Source organism: Pygoscelis adeliae, unplaced genomic scaffold (assembly GCF_000699105.1).
Source record: "Pygoscelis adeliae isolate BGI_AS28 unplaced genomic scaffold, ASM69910v1 Scaffold427, whole genome shotgun sequence".
Taxonomy (NCBI): domain Eukaryota; kingdom Metazoa; phylum Chordata; class Aves; order Sphenisciformes; family Spheniscidae; genus Pygoscelis; species Pygoscelis adeliae.
In genome coordinates this window covers 1255136-1272171 of record NW_008825214.1, presented here as the reverse complement: position 1 = coordinate 1272171, position 17036 = coordinate 1255136, and the positions used below count along the sequence as shown (strand labels likewise).

At 35.1% G+C, this 17036-nt stretch overlaps 1 protein-coding gene across 1 annotated transcript in view; it reads right to left on the bottom strand.

Moving 5' to 3' along the window:
• Nucleotides 1–17036, bottom strand: part of LOC103921201 (armadillo repeat-containing protein 4-like) — a 91797-nt gene that overhangs the window by 73252 nt on the left and 1509 nt on the right. Inside the window, exons 2-9 of the mRNA XM_009329127.1 lie at nucleotides 15857–16014; nucleotides 14301–14496; nucleotides 13622–13728; nucleotides 13030–13166; nucleotides 11894–12010; nucleotides 8944–9057; nucleotides 7368–7396; nucleotides 6618–6762 (exon numbers count right to left, since the gene is read on the bottom strand). Of these exons, the coding sequence (XP_009327402.1) occupies nucleotides 6618–6762; nucleotides 7368–7396; nucleotides 8944–9057; nucleotides 11894–12010; nucleotides 13030–13166; nucleotides 13622–13728; nucleotides 14301–14496; nucleotides 15857–16014 (1003 nt within the window). The remainder of the gene's footprint in view (nucleotides 1–6617; nucleotides 6763–7367; nucleotides 7397–8943; nucleotides 9058–11893; nucleotides 12011–13029; nucleotides 13167–13621; nucleotides 13729–14300; nucleotides 14497–15856; nucleotides 16015–17036) is intronic.

The following is a 17036-nucleotide window of genomic DNA, read 5'->3' as shown; positions in this document are numbered from 1 at the left end:
GTATTTTGAGGAGAGAGCTATGCAAGGGCTTCAGAGTTGCCAATTATAATAATAATTTGAGAGTCTACCATTTGCCAATATTTCCTACCCAGTAAATTTATCATAAAAAGATTTCTTTTTCATGATCAGCACTGGCTGGACTGTTAAAAAATACATCTCAACTACAAAATGCAGTTTTCCCATATTTTTATTCCTGTTTTTTTTCAGTAATTACCTCATTTACTGAAATTAAAAAAAAAAAAATCTTGGCTAATACTGGAAGATAGGCACAAGAGATGTTCATGAACAGTGGAGAAGAGAGTGATATGAAGAGATAATTTGCCAAGGCTGACAGGTTAGCCAAACATGTACCTAGAAACGCTAGCAGGTGGCACATGATTATGCCTCATACATTTGGTATTTTCTGAAAAATAGCAGTCTACCACTTAGTCAAACTACAGCAAAATCTATTTTTCATCTTGATCTTTCAGTTCAGTTGATTAAGCTCCTTCATATTACCCCACCATATACTTTCATAAGGGAAGAGAAAAGATTTCTTGTTAGACACTTTACTAACAATGTTAGCTAAATTATCTGCAAAGTTGGTCAGTCCTGAAAACACAGTGGCAAAATTACTTTATATAAGAAAATATTTTATATGCACTTATATATGCTTATTTTGTATTTAATAGCTAAAATATAATCTCATGCAAGTCTTGCTAATGTGATATTATAAAGAAAAAACAGTTAACTCTTATCCACAAATTGTGGAAAAAATAATATAATGTGGAATACATTTCCTACACAGATTAGATATTTTTGCTCCTGCTATTAGATTCTAACATTTGCCTCTATTCCAAATCTAGGGCCAGATTTCAAGATTACAGATAAACTTCTTTGATAATTTTGCACACAAAATAATTTCTAAGTTTGTTACATACCTGACCAAATTCATAACTTCTATGTTAATCATCTAAGTATCCAATTATAGTTATAAAGTTCTACCCACCAGTAACTCTTCCTGGGAAAATGGAAGCAGAGTCAAGAAATAGAGAGTTATTTCCTCAGAATTTGTATTTGCAGTTCTCTGTGCACTCTGTTGTTCAGGGATATCCATAAACACCAGAGGTTTTAGACTTTTTCTATAACTACCACAAAACTTTTGAGCAGTATTACAATGTGTAAAATAAGTAAACGAACAATTGGTACTTTGGTGGGTACACTGTAACACTGATACTATTTTTTCTTGTCTTACAAAATTTAAAATTACTTTTTGTGTAGTTTCACTTTAAATGAATTAGTATTAAAAGATCCATTTTATTACTTAGACTAATATGTTCGTGTCTCTTTTGAGGTTCTGCATTTTAGAATAAAACAGAATAAGTTTACTGCTAATCTCAAAATGCAATCAATTTCTTAATTTGTGCATAGTTTATGAAGCCGATTTAAATTTTTATAATGAGTACTAGTGTAGTCTTAATAATTTGGAACATTTCCAATAACGTTATGACTTAAGAAAGCTATACTTTTCCATTATGCAGTTAAAAAATACTGTGTCTATCCTGTATTTCATACAAATTTTGAGAAAAATCTACAAGTCACATCAATGTCTTTGCAAGTCCTATAAATTCATAATTGGTTCATATAAAAGAGTTGCTGTATACACCACCTGTTAAACCACAGGAGGGTTGAGACTGCTACACAATTTTCGTTTGCACAAGAAACTAATAATTTATTTTGAAAGGCTGGACATTTTCTATTGCAAAATTTTATGAGGAAGATATCTATTTTTCAGATATCTAAAACCTTAGACCTCAGATATGACAAGTCTCATCTCAGAGATAAACTGTGACTGACTTTATATTAATGCATAGTAGGGAAGTGTGCAAGCAGTTGTTGACTGCCTCCTCCTTCCCCTCCAAGTAGAGAAATGTCACATTGCAAACCTTGCATACAGAGTGCAAAAGAACTCCACACACACACACACATGCAACTGCCATTTAAGATTTAGTCCTCAAATGTTCTGAAACAGGCTCCCTGTTTCTGTAATAGTTTGGACCTTCCTTGTCCACATTCCTACCTTTCATGCATACATGGATTTACTGCACCCTGGTTTGCCCTGAGCCCCTAAATTCCAACCTCCAGATGTCTCCCTGTCTTTTCCTGGGGAAAAAAACTATCTCATACTGTTTATCAACAGTATCTACATGAACATCTCATTTCAGATCCTGCATCTTAGCTCCTGGCAGAGTCTCCCTGCATCTTTTCACTGTCTATTTGACTTTCTGCATTTCTTACCTGTACCTTTCTTCCCCAAGAATGCTAGTGCCCTCCATGTACAAAGAGCTCAGCTGGGGATCCACTATTCCTTCCTGCAAGCCAACACACAGCTGCATTTCCCTAACTGATAAATTTGAGCTTCCCGAGAAGAGGAAATAAACTCTGCGTGCAGTGCAGCAGCCACACTACATCCTCCTGGCTCAGCTCTGCTCGCACTGCTAAGGGGAGGCAGAAACGATGGGCAGTAGGTCTTGCCCAGCCAATACTCACTGCAATACATGCACTGTAAGAACTAGACCCGTATCTTTGATTTCTTAAGACTTTCATTTCCTTGACCCAATTGCCTAGAAATAAGTGAGGACTTTTAGAGGGAGTTGGAGAGAAAGAAAAGGGAAGAGGCAAAGACCATAAGGAATATTCCTGTACATTTCTGCCTCCCTGGTCTATTTGCCATCTTTATGTAATGTAAGCCCAACATAGAGGGGCTTCCTGCCAGCTACAGAAATGTTGCTTGAATGCAACAGTCTTCCAAAGGTCCTGCCAAAACGCAGCTGTGGAGCAGACCTGAATACACCCAGTGTATCCCGCAGTTCTTTCACCCTTCTCCTTGTCCAGTCAATGAGATTTTACTGAGTCATGTGACAGATGTCCTCCCTTCCCAGCCATCCACTGCAATGCAGCACCAGCACACACGGGCACCTGGGAAGCTAGTGTTCAAGGCCATACTTGAGGCACATCCTCTCCAGCTCCTAGGCACCATAGCCTTTCTCCAGCTCCTGGACCTGGCACAAGATGTGAACAGCTGGGGAGAGACAGCAGGTTTGTCCACCTATGATTCCAAAGCAGAAAAGAAACACAATGCTGTTCTGGGAATTAGGTCGTTTGAACTGGAGTAATTCAAAACAGATATGAAATTAGTGGATATTTTACATGAGGAGTGAGACTTGTCTGGTTTCACTAGTGTACCCCTGAAATACAGCCAAAAGTAGAATGACTTTCCAGCTAAGAAACTGAGGGAAGAATTCTGTAACTGACATGGTCCTGCAGAATTCTATCTGGAGCTCACCCTGGCATAGGTGTACACCCTTACAGGGAACCAAAACCGAGCAGTGCAAGGGCTTAAGGGATTAAAGACTTATTCTGGAGATTGGAGTTATTCCTGGCGTAGTCACCAGCCCCAATTCACGTCTCAACAGCTCAATTTTATCTTAAAACTGGCAATAATCAGTGCTCAACAGCAGGCAGCGCAAAGCATTGTGCCCAGCTATCACCTTTTTTTTTCTCTTTTTTTTTCTCAGTGAACAGCCCCAGCCCTGCCACAAAGAAGATTCTGCATTTCTACCTGATGTTCCCCATTTCTAGTAAAAAGATCATTGTAAAATGTGACCCCTTCACCCTATTCCTAAAATTTTCTCATGTAGAATGTAGTCCTTCCCCTAGAAATCTAATACTTCAGAAGCACTACTTTAATAAATAACGTGAAATCTGAAGCAGGCTCTCCTGAGTGAATCTCACTGTTACAAACATCAACAGAGCGCTTCATTCCAATTTTATCTACTCTAGTCCCAAAAGATGCCTAACACAATGCCACCACCAAGCTCACTGATCTATCTTTGCTGCCCGTTCTTAAGTCGATGGGGAGACATGGCAAGAGCACATATGCTCTAACTTCTGTTTCACAGCCCTGGGAAGCTTGAAGGTAGGACAAGGAGCCAGACCACAGAAGCAGCTGCTTCCCAGTGGAGCAATTCCAACATGGCTGCTCTTTACCAGAAAGGAGGGGGAATGGAGAAGGGCAAAAAGTCAGAAGGGAATTTCCCCTGCAGTGGAATTTTCTGTCCATGAAGAGGTATACAAATACATAGTCTACAGGCACAATTCACAGGATCTGGCAAGTTTGCTTTATATACAAAGCAACCATCTTTTTAAGTTTAATGACAAACTAACATTGCTATAAAAACTAGGTATCCTTCAGGTTTTATGGAAGTTTTGTGTTTGCAAATTGATCTTTTATAGAGTCTTGCTGAACTGTGATTCACATTTACTTTAGCAGACATTCAAAAAATGGTTGCACCTACAAATTATTACACTTTCTAACTTGCTATCTCAAACTTCTATTATTTAAGGCATTTTATTAAATTTTTAAGGTGTGCAAACAATGTATACAACCTTTGAAGACACACAAGCCCTCTGAAATTTGTGCTTCTATATAAATATGCTTGTAGATACTTAAATATTGCAGTCATAAATTTATTTTCTCTTATGTTGCATGTGTCATGAACACTTGCCTACATGAACAACAAGAATGCCAAAAAATCTCCTAAGTCTGGCCAGAAGTGCAGTATTTATACTTGAATTAAAATGAATTCCATGTGCAAGCTAAAGTAGCACTCCATCAATAAAAATTTCAACCACTGTCTGTGGTATGGCACTGAGGCATCTCTCTTCAGCTTTATCTGACACTAGGGATTTCTTGCTTTACGCAGCTAAGAATCAACAGAGAACTATTTTAAGTATATCTTCAAGTACTTTGTTTAATTTATATCTAATTTAAAGAACTATTGGAAGACTCAGGTGTGCACGAATACATAAAGAAGTATGCATTTGAATTTTCATAACAAAACTTCTTCTGTGATGGAATTTTGTATTATAAACACTTCTTAACAGGTACTCACGATTTGATCGAAAATGCCCCCCTTCCCTTTTCTAGTTCTAAGCCAGTAAGTAATTTTGCTTGTTGACAGCTGGAACAAAATATACTCATTTCTAAAACAGAGGAGCATGAAAAATATTTTTTCCTATTTGCCATTCTCACTCTTCAGAATGGTTTCATGCAAGTATAGATATGTTTCAGTATTCAATCAAGTCCAACACTAAAATCTAAACATGACTACATGAAGGATCTAGAAAGGAAAGGAAGTTTGAGAATTATGTAACCAGGAGAGAAGAGCCTTGTCAGTAAAAAGGGTGGTCCACAGATGGGTCAATGAAAAGATTTCTTGAAGTTCGCCAACAGTAATGAATTTCAAGTATCCTCTCCAGGAGGACCTTGGGTCTTTACTAAAAAGTAGCATGGTTATTTCTCTGAGCTCCCAGAAAAGTACAAAGAGGTGGTCCATAAGACAGACAGAAGCAAGCTATTAGTAGATTGAAGGATTTGAAACCAACACCTTGAACTGTAATTATATGCAGATAGAAACAACTGTATAATGCAAAATGTATACACAGTGTGTTTAGACCTAGCAGATAGCTGAGCAAGTTACATGCTGAATGTTACAGCAGATTACACTTCCAAAGGGTTACTTCAGCATAGCCAAAATGACAAGAATATAGAGGTCCAACCTAGAAAATATAAGGTGAAGAGAATTGTAGAGAGACTTGTATTATCCATGCTTTTCTGTGTCTCTTTGGCTACAACCACTAGCATAGGTCCCACATACACGAACTGAGAACAAGCAGCGTGAGTGCACTGGAAACTGTTTAAAAGACTAAGTTACTCGTCTACAATGGTTAAAGGACTGGAAGGAGCCAAAGCTTTGCTTATTCCTCACAAGTATTTCTGCTGTACCAAATGCCAGCACCATCATTTTATCAGTCGGATGTGTATACTCTGTAGCTGTACTCAAAAAAACAAATAAACCAGTGCTTTTATTAGTAACTTACAGTACATAAATTCCAGTACGAACTTGTAAAGGAATTTCTCCTGAGGGAAAAACATAATTAGTTTTAAGAGTTTTCCAGAATAGTAGAGGGTTGTTGGTTTTTTTATGTGTTTCAGACATACACAGAATTCTAAACATCTATATTTATAGGTTCCAAAGGATTTTCAACAAGTCTGTGTAAAAAAACTTTTTTTTTGTTTTAGAGGATGCCTGTTTATCATACATTTTCTTGTCCACTAACAGCATCTATCCAGACACAAGACCATGTTAGAATTACTTCAGTCATGCATTAATCATAGTTGATGAAAGACTTTAGGCAAGTATTCAGTTTTAATAAAAACTCTTGAAAGTTACTATCTACATAAAGAATATCTTGGAAAGTTTCACCCAAAAAGCAAAACAGAAACCCAATAATTAATAAAGAAATTATACCATCTTAAGTTTTAAATAACACTGAACAGATGGTTTAATCTAAGGGTCTATATAAGCCAAAAATAGCAGATAAAAAAAATGCAGGAGAAACGGGTGTGTGATAGGAAAATCCACAGTCCCAGGATTTGAACATACTACATAGCAAGGCTATTCTAAAATATATGGAAGGTGGAAAGGATGAGGAGCTGGTCCGGTGTCCTCAGATGTAGAAGGCAAAGAGTAGCGCTTTTTTTTTTATAAAATTTATCAATGCTTCTTATTTACCTTTAAATATTTTGCAAGTTTCTGAATTCCCCAGTATTCTGATGGCAAATCGGTGTTTCCTTCCTGACGACGTACAGGCTGCTCTTCATCTTCCTCAGTCTCTGAGGAACTTTCACTAACGTCTTCAAACCTGCCCAATGTTTTACTAAAAATAAACAAACAGCATCACCCATTTTAAACAGCTATAAAGTAGTATGAACAAGCACATTTTAAACAGGTATGACAACACTGCCTAATAACAGAATTAGAAAAATACAATTGACATTGCCAAATACTAAGTTTGGTGATAATTACTGTAAATACAGAAAATAAAAATTAAAAAATTGAAGAAAAAAAAAGTAACCCATACCATTTTGAAGCTGGTTGTATTTTAACAGATTCAGAAGAAATGCCACTGGCTTTCTTTTTGGTTTTCAGAGATACAGTACTACTTCTCCCTTCTTCTTCAGTATCTTTTTTTGCGGCCTTGTCACTAAAATATTTGTTTTTATTAAAAAAAAAATATTTTAAATATATATACATAGAACCAAAAAGCTGTGGTTGGACACATATTATGTCAGTACATATGAGCCTATGAACCTACACAATAAACTTCATTAAACAGAAAGTATGCTGTGTCTTAAGTGACTAATTTTGCTTTAATAAAATAGTGGAATATTAGAAAAATTATATCATGCTGATCTGTATGTGATACAAGAACAAAGAATGAGTATATGCAGACAGACCACAGGCCCATTTATCCTAGGATACCATCTCCAACCATGACCAATAGCAGCTATCTAGGTAACAATAGAAGAACAATGGAAGAACATGGAAATTATTTTTTCCAGAATATTCTTCAGCAAATTGTGATTCAGGGAACTCCTGATCATCCTTGCATTAACGGTTTTGGATGGATTTTTCTTCCATGAATGTGTCTGGTTGCTTTCTGAACTCACATAAACAAATGGCCTCTACCATCCTGTGGCAAAGAATTTTAGAGCTTAGCCATCCGTTGTATGAAGAAGTCTCTCCCTTTGTTATGAACTGGTCTCAGCTCATTTTCATTTTCATTTGATGCCCTTTATTCTTGTATTAGAACGGACAGTGACTATCTGTTCCCTATTTACTGTCTCCAGTCATTATTTTTGTATCTGTCTTACTGTCCCCCAGTCATCTTTTTTCCAGGCAGAAGAGTTCTGGTCTGCCTAGCTTTTCCACACGCTGAGCTGTTCCATAGCGTTCATCGTGCTGAATACAATATATATTGCTTTCCTCATATTCCAAGAAGACTCCTAGGCCTAGCTGGGCACAATCTCTGGTGCATTTTTGTCCCTAATTTACAATGTTGTGAAAACAAAATGTCCTTTCGAACCTGGGCTGGTCATACTATCACAGTCACAACAATAAAAGAGAATACTACTCATGATTACAGCCAATTTCACTACATCTAGACTCTAACAATGACTGTGGAAAAAGATGAGGTCTTGTCTCTGGAAAACGACTTTTTTTTAACTGATGACTGTAGGTCACATACAAAATCTCTTAAAATGTTTCTTGCAACATGTCAGATTGGCAGACTTGAGAAGATACTGACTTTTTTTTGTAGGGTGGCAATCAAAGCCTTTCCTTCAGATATTCTTCTTCCTCCATTAACACAAAATCAGGAAACATGAAATCAGAATGGGGTTCTGATTTCAGAAGGCAAATCCAACAATATCCAATATATGTATACTCTATTTTTGGGTGTCCAAACTTTGAGATAATCTCATTAGTGAAGACTGTTGCTAAGCAGAGCTAGAAAAGTGGCTCATATATGAAATCATTAAAAATTGGTAGTACAAGTAAGAGTCATCCTGATTTTCTATCCTGGATCTCTTTTGCCTCCCTCAGAAAGTGTGGTTTAGATTAGACTGTCTACTCTGTCTCGCTTTAAAGGGCGCTTTACACTAAAAATATAATATCACAGTCCTGGAGGACCAGTACTGCACATGGTTGCAAGATATTTCTCTGCCTTGCTGTGGAAACGATATAACATCATCAAAGTTGTTGCACGACAGAAGAAATCTGAGAAATCTCGTTGGTAGTGTGTACTCTCTTCTTAGAAATTAACATGTAGTAAATTTTGGTTTATTGCTCCTAACTTAAGATAATAACACAAACCTATAACATGCAGTCCGATCATTAGCACAGTTTAGAGAGATCTATAGGAAAGTTCAATTATAAAGATAACTACTTATCTGTGGGAAGCAGAAAGCCCACTATTCTTCCACTTCATAGATGGTTCTAATTTCTTCTTGTCAACGGATCTCCTTCTTGCTGCAGAACTTTTCACTTTCTCACATACATTCTTTTCTGTAAAATCATAAAGGTTCTGGGATTGGCCAGAGACCTTAGCATCAACTACTTCCATACGCTGATAATTTTTCTCATATGTTGGTTCTTTTAAAAAATTATATTCCTAATAAAAGAAAGAGACATGGTTTGTCAGTCATATTGCTATATGAGTAATGCATATTAAAACAATGTTATAAGCACAATTCCAGGATGCTGTGCTTAAAACTTGTATGTATTAAATGTAGAATTAGATAAGGATAAAATCAGATTGCCTTTAAAAGAATGAAACATTAATCTGGAAAGTAGCTGTTACCGTGTGCAAATTAAAAGTTTTTGAAATAAATGAACTAGTTAAATTTGGAACTTCCTGAACATACTTGAATGTTGGGTGTTGCTCAGTTTCTAATACGTTAAATAATTTGTGACAGAAGCACTTTTATAGAACCTAATTCTAAATGAGTTTTAAGATCTAGAAGTCAGTCATTCTGCTTTCAATGGATCATTTATATAAAAACTATTTCCCTGAAAAAAGGATTTACAAGAAAAACCCACAAAAAATAATGAACATAAAACTGAAAATAGGCTATGATAAACTGCTAGACTTCAGTTCCAAGTAATTTAATTTTAGATAGTTTAGAATTAATATAAACACATTCCATTTCAGTTTTTTTATCTTCTGTTTCTCAGGACAAAACATTGTTGAACAAGTCACATACAAGAATGGAGATTAGTGGCACCTACCAATCCTTTAGCTGCCTGTGTCTAGTACCGTGGCTGACCAAAAATATCCAGAACAGAAAGGACTCTTGTCAACTCTTATTCTCTATTGGAACATATTCAATTTTTACAGGAAAGACAGCATACGATCATTACTTCTTATTATTATTGCAGCTGTCACTACCAGATAGGTGAAGACATTCCTTTACATATCTGATTCAAGGCAGTTTTAAGGAGACTGTCACAGTATGGTCTGTTTTCAACTAGTCCCTGATGTGAATCAGCTGTTCCAGGTTTGCTGACCCAACTGCCTAACCATAAACTAACTCATGCTAATTCTCTAATTCTGAAAATGTACTCTAGACAAGAAAATTTAACACATGATAAACTAGACAAATCACAGGAGAATTGATGCTGTAGCTTGAGCGGGTAAGCACGTTAAAAAGTTGTTTCCTACAGCACTAGAAGCCAACACAGCAATTCTAAATGTTAGCTTCAACAAGGCCAAGAAGATATTATAAAAGTTAATTGGGTTTGCAATATATGTGTACATAATGAGCTTTTTGAAGCTCTCCTCTCCTCAGAAAATAAATCAAAACTATTTCCAGTCATAATTTATTTCATGTAGGTAACCTTGGAAATACAGCTTTTCTCTGCTTTTCAGAGTTCTAGAGTAGAGAAGATTTTCCCTCAAATACAAATGCTCTGCAGCTCTACAGTATTAACTTGTGTAAATTCTAGTTTTAGAATGCAGAAAGTACTAAACAAGCTCTTCAGCAAGGCAATATGATATGATATTCCTAAACTATTAAAATGGTATAATTTATACTCTTCGGCATAAACTTATTTACACAGTCAGGGAATACTAAGTGATTGATATCACAATTGAAGGAAAGTAGGATAAATTCTATTTATTTACTCTTATTTAATAAGTGTACACAGTTCTTGAATAGCTACAGTATCTTTATAAGAGCAGAAAACCAGTAAAGAGAGGTCTATTACATCTATTATAGATACTAACATTAATCTATATTAACATTTAGGATGAGAACTGTAAAAAAATATTAAAATATTACCATTTTTTACCTTTCACGACCATCAAATGAAGTCAAATCACTTTGAAAATACATTACACCAGTAATTATGTCTAAAAACATTCATATATTGTCACATTTATAAAATGTAAACCAATATGTAGCTATAACATTAAAAAAATACTTGCCTATGGGATAAATAAAACACATTTTGGAAATTATTGCACTTTCAAACAGAACAACTTACTTACAAATTTAATTCCGTTACTGTTAATATAAGCTACGGTATTTATGTGTACAACTTGAAATGCTCTGTTCTTCCAGAACTGTCAAATATCTATATCTCAAAGAAAATAAATACCAGCCCCACATCCCAGAAAATCAGACCTAAAGGATAAGAAAATTTCCCTGTTAATGACTTGTTTCTTGCAATAATTAAAATTGCATATAAATAACCACAGTAAAACTTTTGACAGGTTTTAGCCTGTAATGAATTTTACCACGAAGTTATTAACCTGTTATAGCCACACAAGAAATCTGAAAAAAGAGTTTTTATCAGGGATGAAACAACTAAAATTGTAGCAGCACTATGTGATTCTAGCTAATATAGAGCTCTAAATAAAAGCCAAACACTTGCATTTTACAGTGGCTGAAGCAACACACAGTGTGTAAGCTGGATGCTTAACTCTCAGCTCTGATATTTAAATCAGGCAGTTCTCGTAAAAAAGTTGGGCTGTTATTTATATTTGGGTTACGAAGAATGAAGATAAAAATTTAAGTGGTTTTGATTACAGAAAACTAGTCATCAAAAGTTGACCTTTTCTGTAAGGATATTGTATTTTCCTGCTCTAACATTTCCAAGTGCTCCATAAAGAATAACACCAGAAGACAGGCAAAACTTCTTATGCAAAATTAAAAGCTGACCTCACATACTGGATCAAACCTCATAATAATAAGGTATGAGAGAACGACATGTGAAATAGTGTATTATTTGCTGTTTACGAAAGGAACGTATTTAGTAGAAACTGAAACAAATATAAAGAGAAATAATAAATGCATTTCAGAGTCTTTAAAATTCTTAATTTAATCACACATTTATCTTTGATAAAGAACATAAATGTTCAGCCAGGTTTATAATGTAATTCTTACCAATGTACAATGTATGTTTGTACAAAGTAGAATATACACCCAGTATCAGTGAATACATACCTGTTTAGCCATATTTTCTACAAATCTAGGTGATCTCTCCCTTAAAAATGTGACAATATCTTTATATACATCACTTTTTCTTTCGTAGTCAATGTCATCTTTACCCTTTAGCTCACCCTTAAAAAAAGAGTAAGTTTAAAATTATTAATAGTATCGCCTTACACAGGTAATTTAATCTGCATCATAAAATACTGCTAAAGAGCACAGAGGTCATACTGTAATGAATTATGTACAGAAGTCTCACGCTCAGCACAGAGTCCATCAAACTTCAGTAATGCTTTGTAAAGATGCATGGATCATCTCCATGGATCCCCACAGATAATCAAGATCTTAGATAGAATTTTGCAAGAAATTACTATCAGTTAATTGTACTGTGGGTAGTTCCACTGAAAAGAATTTATGGCTCATGGCAAACAACCAAGTAAATATGAGCTTCCAGTGCAGATGTCTAAAAAGATCAGAAAGTAATGTAACCTGACTGAGCCTAAGCTTTATGAGCTTCATCCATTAAAAATGTGCTAAGTCAAAATTTCCCTGGATTTTTTAACTCTTAGGAAATCAATTTGTGGAGTTACACCTGACAGACATCAGTCTCTCTTCAAAATGGATACAAGAGCTCTGCTCACTGCTTAAAATACATAAGGGACTATTATGTCTAAATAAAATCTGTAAGGAAAGAGGGAACCAAAATGAAAAGTGGAAGAAAAGAGATAAATAATTTTTTAAATCTTCCACTGAAAGGAGAAAGAACTGCTTATCATTTATAAAAAGACAAAAGCAAGCTATATTAGCCACACAATAATATTGCACCTCAGATCAAGAGCAATGAGGCACTAGAGAGGCATCTAGTCCCACAGTACTTTTAAATAGGAATAGTGTGAAGGAGTGTTTAAAGACTAAACAAACACTGCCAGCAAAAAGTGCAGAATACACTCCTAGTATAAGACTTATAGAAAAAGCACCCAAAACATATGGGAAAACTAGCATACATTTATTACTGTGTCTTCTCCTTCTGTACCAATAAACTAACTCTGCAGGTCTTACAGCCTCAACACCATTACCCTAAACCTGATGGATTTTTAATTTTAGCACATAAAAATATTCATTACTCCATGGAATCCTTTATTATTACTTACTCCATTTAAAAACACTCCTGCTGTGCTGCAAGTGATATACAAAGGATCGGTGTCATGTGGTTTGATGACTAAGTAACAAATTTCTCCATGCACTTGTCTCCAGGGAGGAGCTCGGCAGCCATTAGAGAATGTGTAATCTGTAACCAATTAGCATTAGTGTTTTTATCCAGTTTTCAAGTATTTTCAATAGTTATGCTTGATGATAAATACAACATGTAGACAAATAAAATTCCCAAACAATACCTTACTCTTAAGAATTCATGCTGTTAGGAAATAATCATGCAAAACTCTGTGAGCCTGTGGCCCAGTCCAACTAAGAACTACAACTGTGCTTAGCACTTTTCAGGATCAGGGACTCAGTTCACTTTCTCTACTTCCACTGAAGAAATTCATGTGATTGGAGATTATTTCTATAACTAAAGGCTGAAGAACAGCATTCCATGTCTGAAAATACTTTTTATTTTACTTTATAACTTTAAAGCAGAAATAGACACTTTAAATTTATTACTAAAATTAATTTAGCAAGTTTCACACAGAAGTCAAGTACTTCAATAAAGGTATATATAAACATGAGATATGATCAGATTTGGACCTGATGTATATTCCAGTGATTCCAGTACTGTATCTTCTCCTTTCCCAGAGAAATTCTTGAGAAGATTCACTTCATTATTTATAGCAGCTGGATTTAGTCTAATGTCTCTGCAATTAATAGAAAATAGTCTAAAATGTATTCATCGAAAGGATGCACTCAGAGAAATGAAAAGAGATTTTTACATGATTTTTTTCTTTTACATTGAGTCTTAATGGTAGCAACAAAAATCTGGAAATGGGTCAACTCCCATGGTTTTTCTTAATTTTATCTGTTAGTTTAGTGCAATTTTAGTTCCAGAGCTAATATGAAGTTCTTGTAACTACGAAACAGACACAATGTAATATTTAATATGCTTCCATGAAGAAACAAACATTTCCTTGAAAATATTTAACTGTAACTTTGTTGTTTGTACAAATGACTTCAATTTGCTACCAAAATGCAAAACATATGCAATAAAAAAAACCACACTTGCGGGCACACACTTGCATACCCACACCTACAGCAAAATCTTCAGAAAAAGAATGTTTTTTCAGTAACTTAGTGAACAGTGAAAGTTATTTCAATAAATTTCTTTATGTCACACGAAATGCACGTTATGGGTTGAAACCAAACTGATTTAACAATAAAACAAAAAAATGCACTGGTTGACATGCTTAGCTTCCATTTGAAATGCACTTACTCTGAAATGTGTTTCAAAGAACTATTAAGCAGTTGCAAATCCAGCTGATGAAGAAGAAGAAAGATTTTCATTTTCAGCTCTGTTTCAGGGTCATCATCTTTTTTCACTTTGTCAAGTAAATACAACATGGACATATCTTCTCCTTCAACAGTCCCATATTCAGGGCCAAGAATTTTCACTATAGGATCTCTGTTAGCTGTGAACATGAAACAGAATCCTATAATGTGATACTATGTTAAAAATGATTAGGCAAGACAAACACTTTCTATCTCAATTGGTGAATAATTTTGATGCTATTAATTTACAATAAGAACTCTAATAATGTGCATATTTATTCATCAAATATTACTGTATGCTGTATTCTTTCATATCCCTCTGTTGTAATTTGAAATACATTTTTAAAAATATGAAAACATTAAGAACAAAAAGAAATTTTTCATAACAAACAAAACTGCTTTTCACAACAAAGATTAAGATTCATTCAACCAAGAGGTGTATATTAAATACTTCCCTTTACCAACAGCCCCCTTTCCAGAAAATATGCCTGGCTGATCACCAAAACAGGAAATCAATGGGTTTAACTCACTGAAAATTGATCATTTTGGAAATATGATTTAGTGTTAAAGAACATCTTTGAAGTTTTCTAGCAACATTCCCAATGGCCCCATTACTTCCTCAGCTATGCCAGCTGTTTTTTGGTAAACAGTGACGTAACTGCATGTCAATGGATTTTACAAAAACATTTTGCTCTGTTCCTGCAAATGAAGTCCCATGCATCTGTGAATGCCTCTGCATGATACCCTGTCCATATTCTTCTTCCCTATTATTCATGGTTGATCACTATCAGTGACAGGACCCAGGATTAAATGGATCTGAAGATTGATCCAGTATGAGCATTTAGATTTTAGTATTGCAGATGCAATTTCTACTAATATTACCAAAGAATATTACTGATCTTTTCTACCTCCAATGAGAGGAGGATATCCAGTTTAGCATATCAAGGGTCGTCTTGCCAGATTGAAAATCTAGGACTTGAATATGACACAGTAAAAGTACTCGTACCTATATTTCAAAAAACATTGTGAGAAGGAGCTGGAAGTGCTCAGAGTGAAACTTGTGCAGGTAAGAATGCCTTAAGCACATAAATTTTTCTTTGGCTATTTTTTAAGGATGTAACATGTTAAAAGAGGATTAAAGTACAAACATAGGAAAAACTGCTATTAGCCTCCAATAAGACATTATTTTTCAGAAATTTAAACCTATTGTCTGTCGCAATAGCTGCGGTATTACTCAGTACAAATGAATTTGTATATGAGATTCAACAGCTTTGTCTCAACTTTATTCCAGATTTCTCTGTTACTGATTTCTGTGAAAATACAAGAACTAGAAACTCCATTAAATTCTGGATCAGCACCTTTAGCCACCTTCATGAATCAACACCTTCTTATATACTTAAAATGAACGCATGCCTTTCTTCACATTTCATAAACACGAATTGAAGGAGAAGACATGCTTTTTAAGAAAGAGGAAAGATGAAAAAAAAGAAGAAAGGAAACCTTCAAGGCATGCCTGTGCTTCCTTTAACTTTTTTTCCATAGAAATTTGTAGCAAGCTGGACAGCTGGTCAAAACTGCGAACTCTGAGAGTTGATGCCATGAGGAGAAGCAATGGTTGGCCATCTTTACCTTTGGCTTCAGACTGAACTGTTGCTCCACTAGAAAAAATAAATTATATCTTTTTAAAGTAAGAACTTTAATAAACAGCAAATTTTAGAGAAGAATCTTGAATGTTATTCAAGCTTCACATGATAAAGCATATACAATTTCTTTAAACTGTATTTTAGAAAACTTCTGAGGTAAACCAATTTATTCACTGCAAATCAGACCTCTGTAACTCATTTGCTTTAACTTGGCAACATCTTTAAATAGAATTTTGACAAGCTGAATTGTGAAAAACTATTCTTACAGGACTGGTCAACCTGCCGTTTGGCCCCACAAAACATTCACTTGTATTCTGCATGTTCCTTCTACAAAACTGCTGAATGATTTTCTGACTATTAGGTTCATAAATGACAACTGACTTAAAATTATATAAATGTATATTTCTATTTGGAAAGAACTCTCTGGTGGAAGGGAATAAAATATTTTCTCAGAATCAGGGTATATCTACAGCATTACCTAAATAGAACCTGAATTTGACAACTTATCAAGGAAAACTCCGAAAATTCTCCGGTAGCTTTGTGATTTAGTCAAGAAAAATGATTTTGTGGCACCTTGCTATGTCATTGTGCAAAGAATCACAAAAATTAAATACAGTTACTGTCGTGTAAGTCTTAGGTATTATTCCAAAATCAGTCAGCACCAGATTTAAAAAGAAGCGTAAACCTCTTGATTATCATTTTTTTTTCAGCACTGATTTTCAAATACTAAAAGAACTGTTAGAATATTTGATAAGTAAGCTACAGCAGTTTAACTGCTATTTTGATTAAGACTGAAACCATGCTAATATATTAAAACTGCCTATTTAGAAAGAACTTGGAGACTGTTGTTCACAAAGAAGCTGTAATGCAAGACTCCGCTTGTTAATCCACCTCAATAACAGCAGTAAAACACCTATGCTTAATCAGGAGTGTTTTGCTTTGCAAGGTTTTGGTAGCGGGGCGGGGGGGGTGAGGGGTGGCTTTCTGTGGGAAGCTGCCAGAAGCTTCCCCCATGTCCGACAGAGCCAATGCCCGTT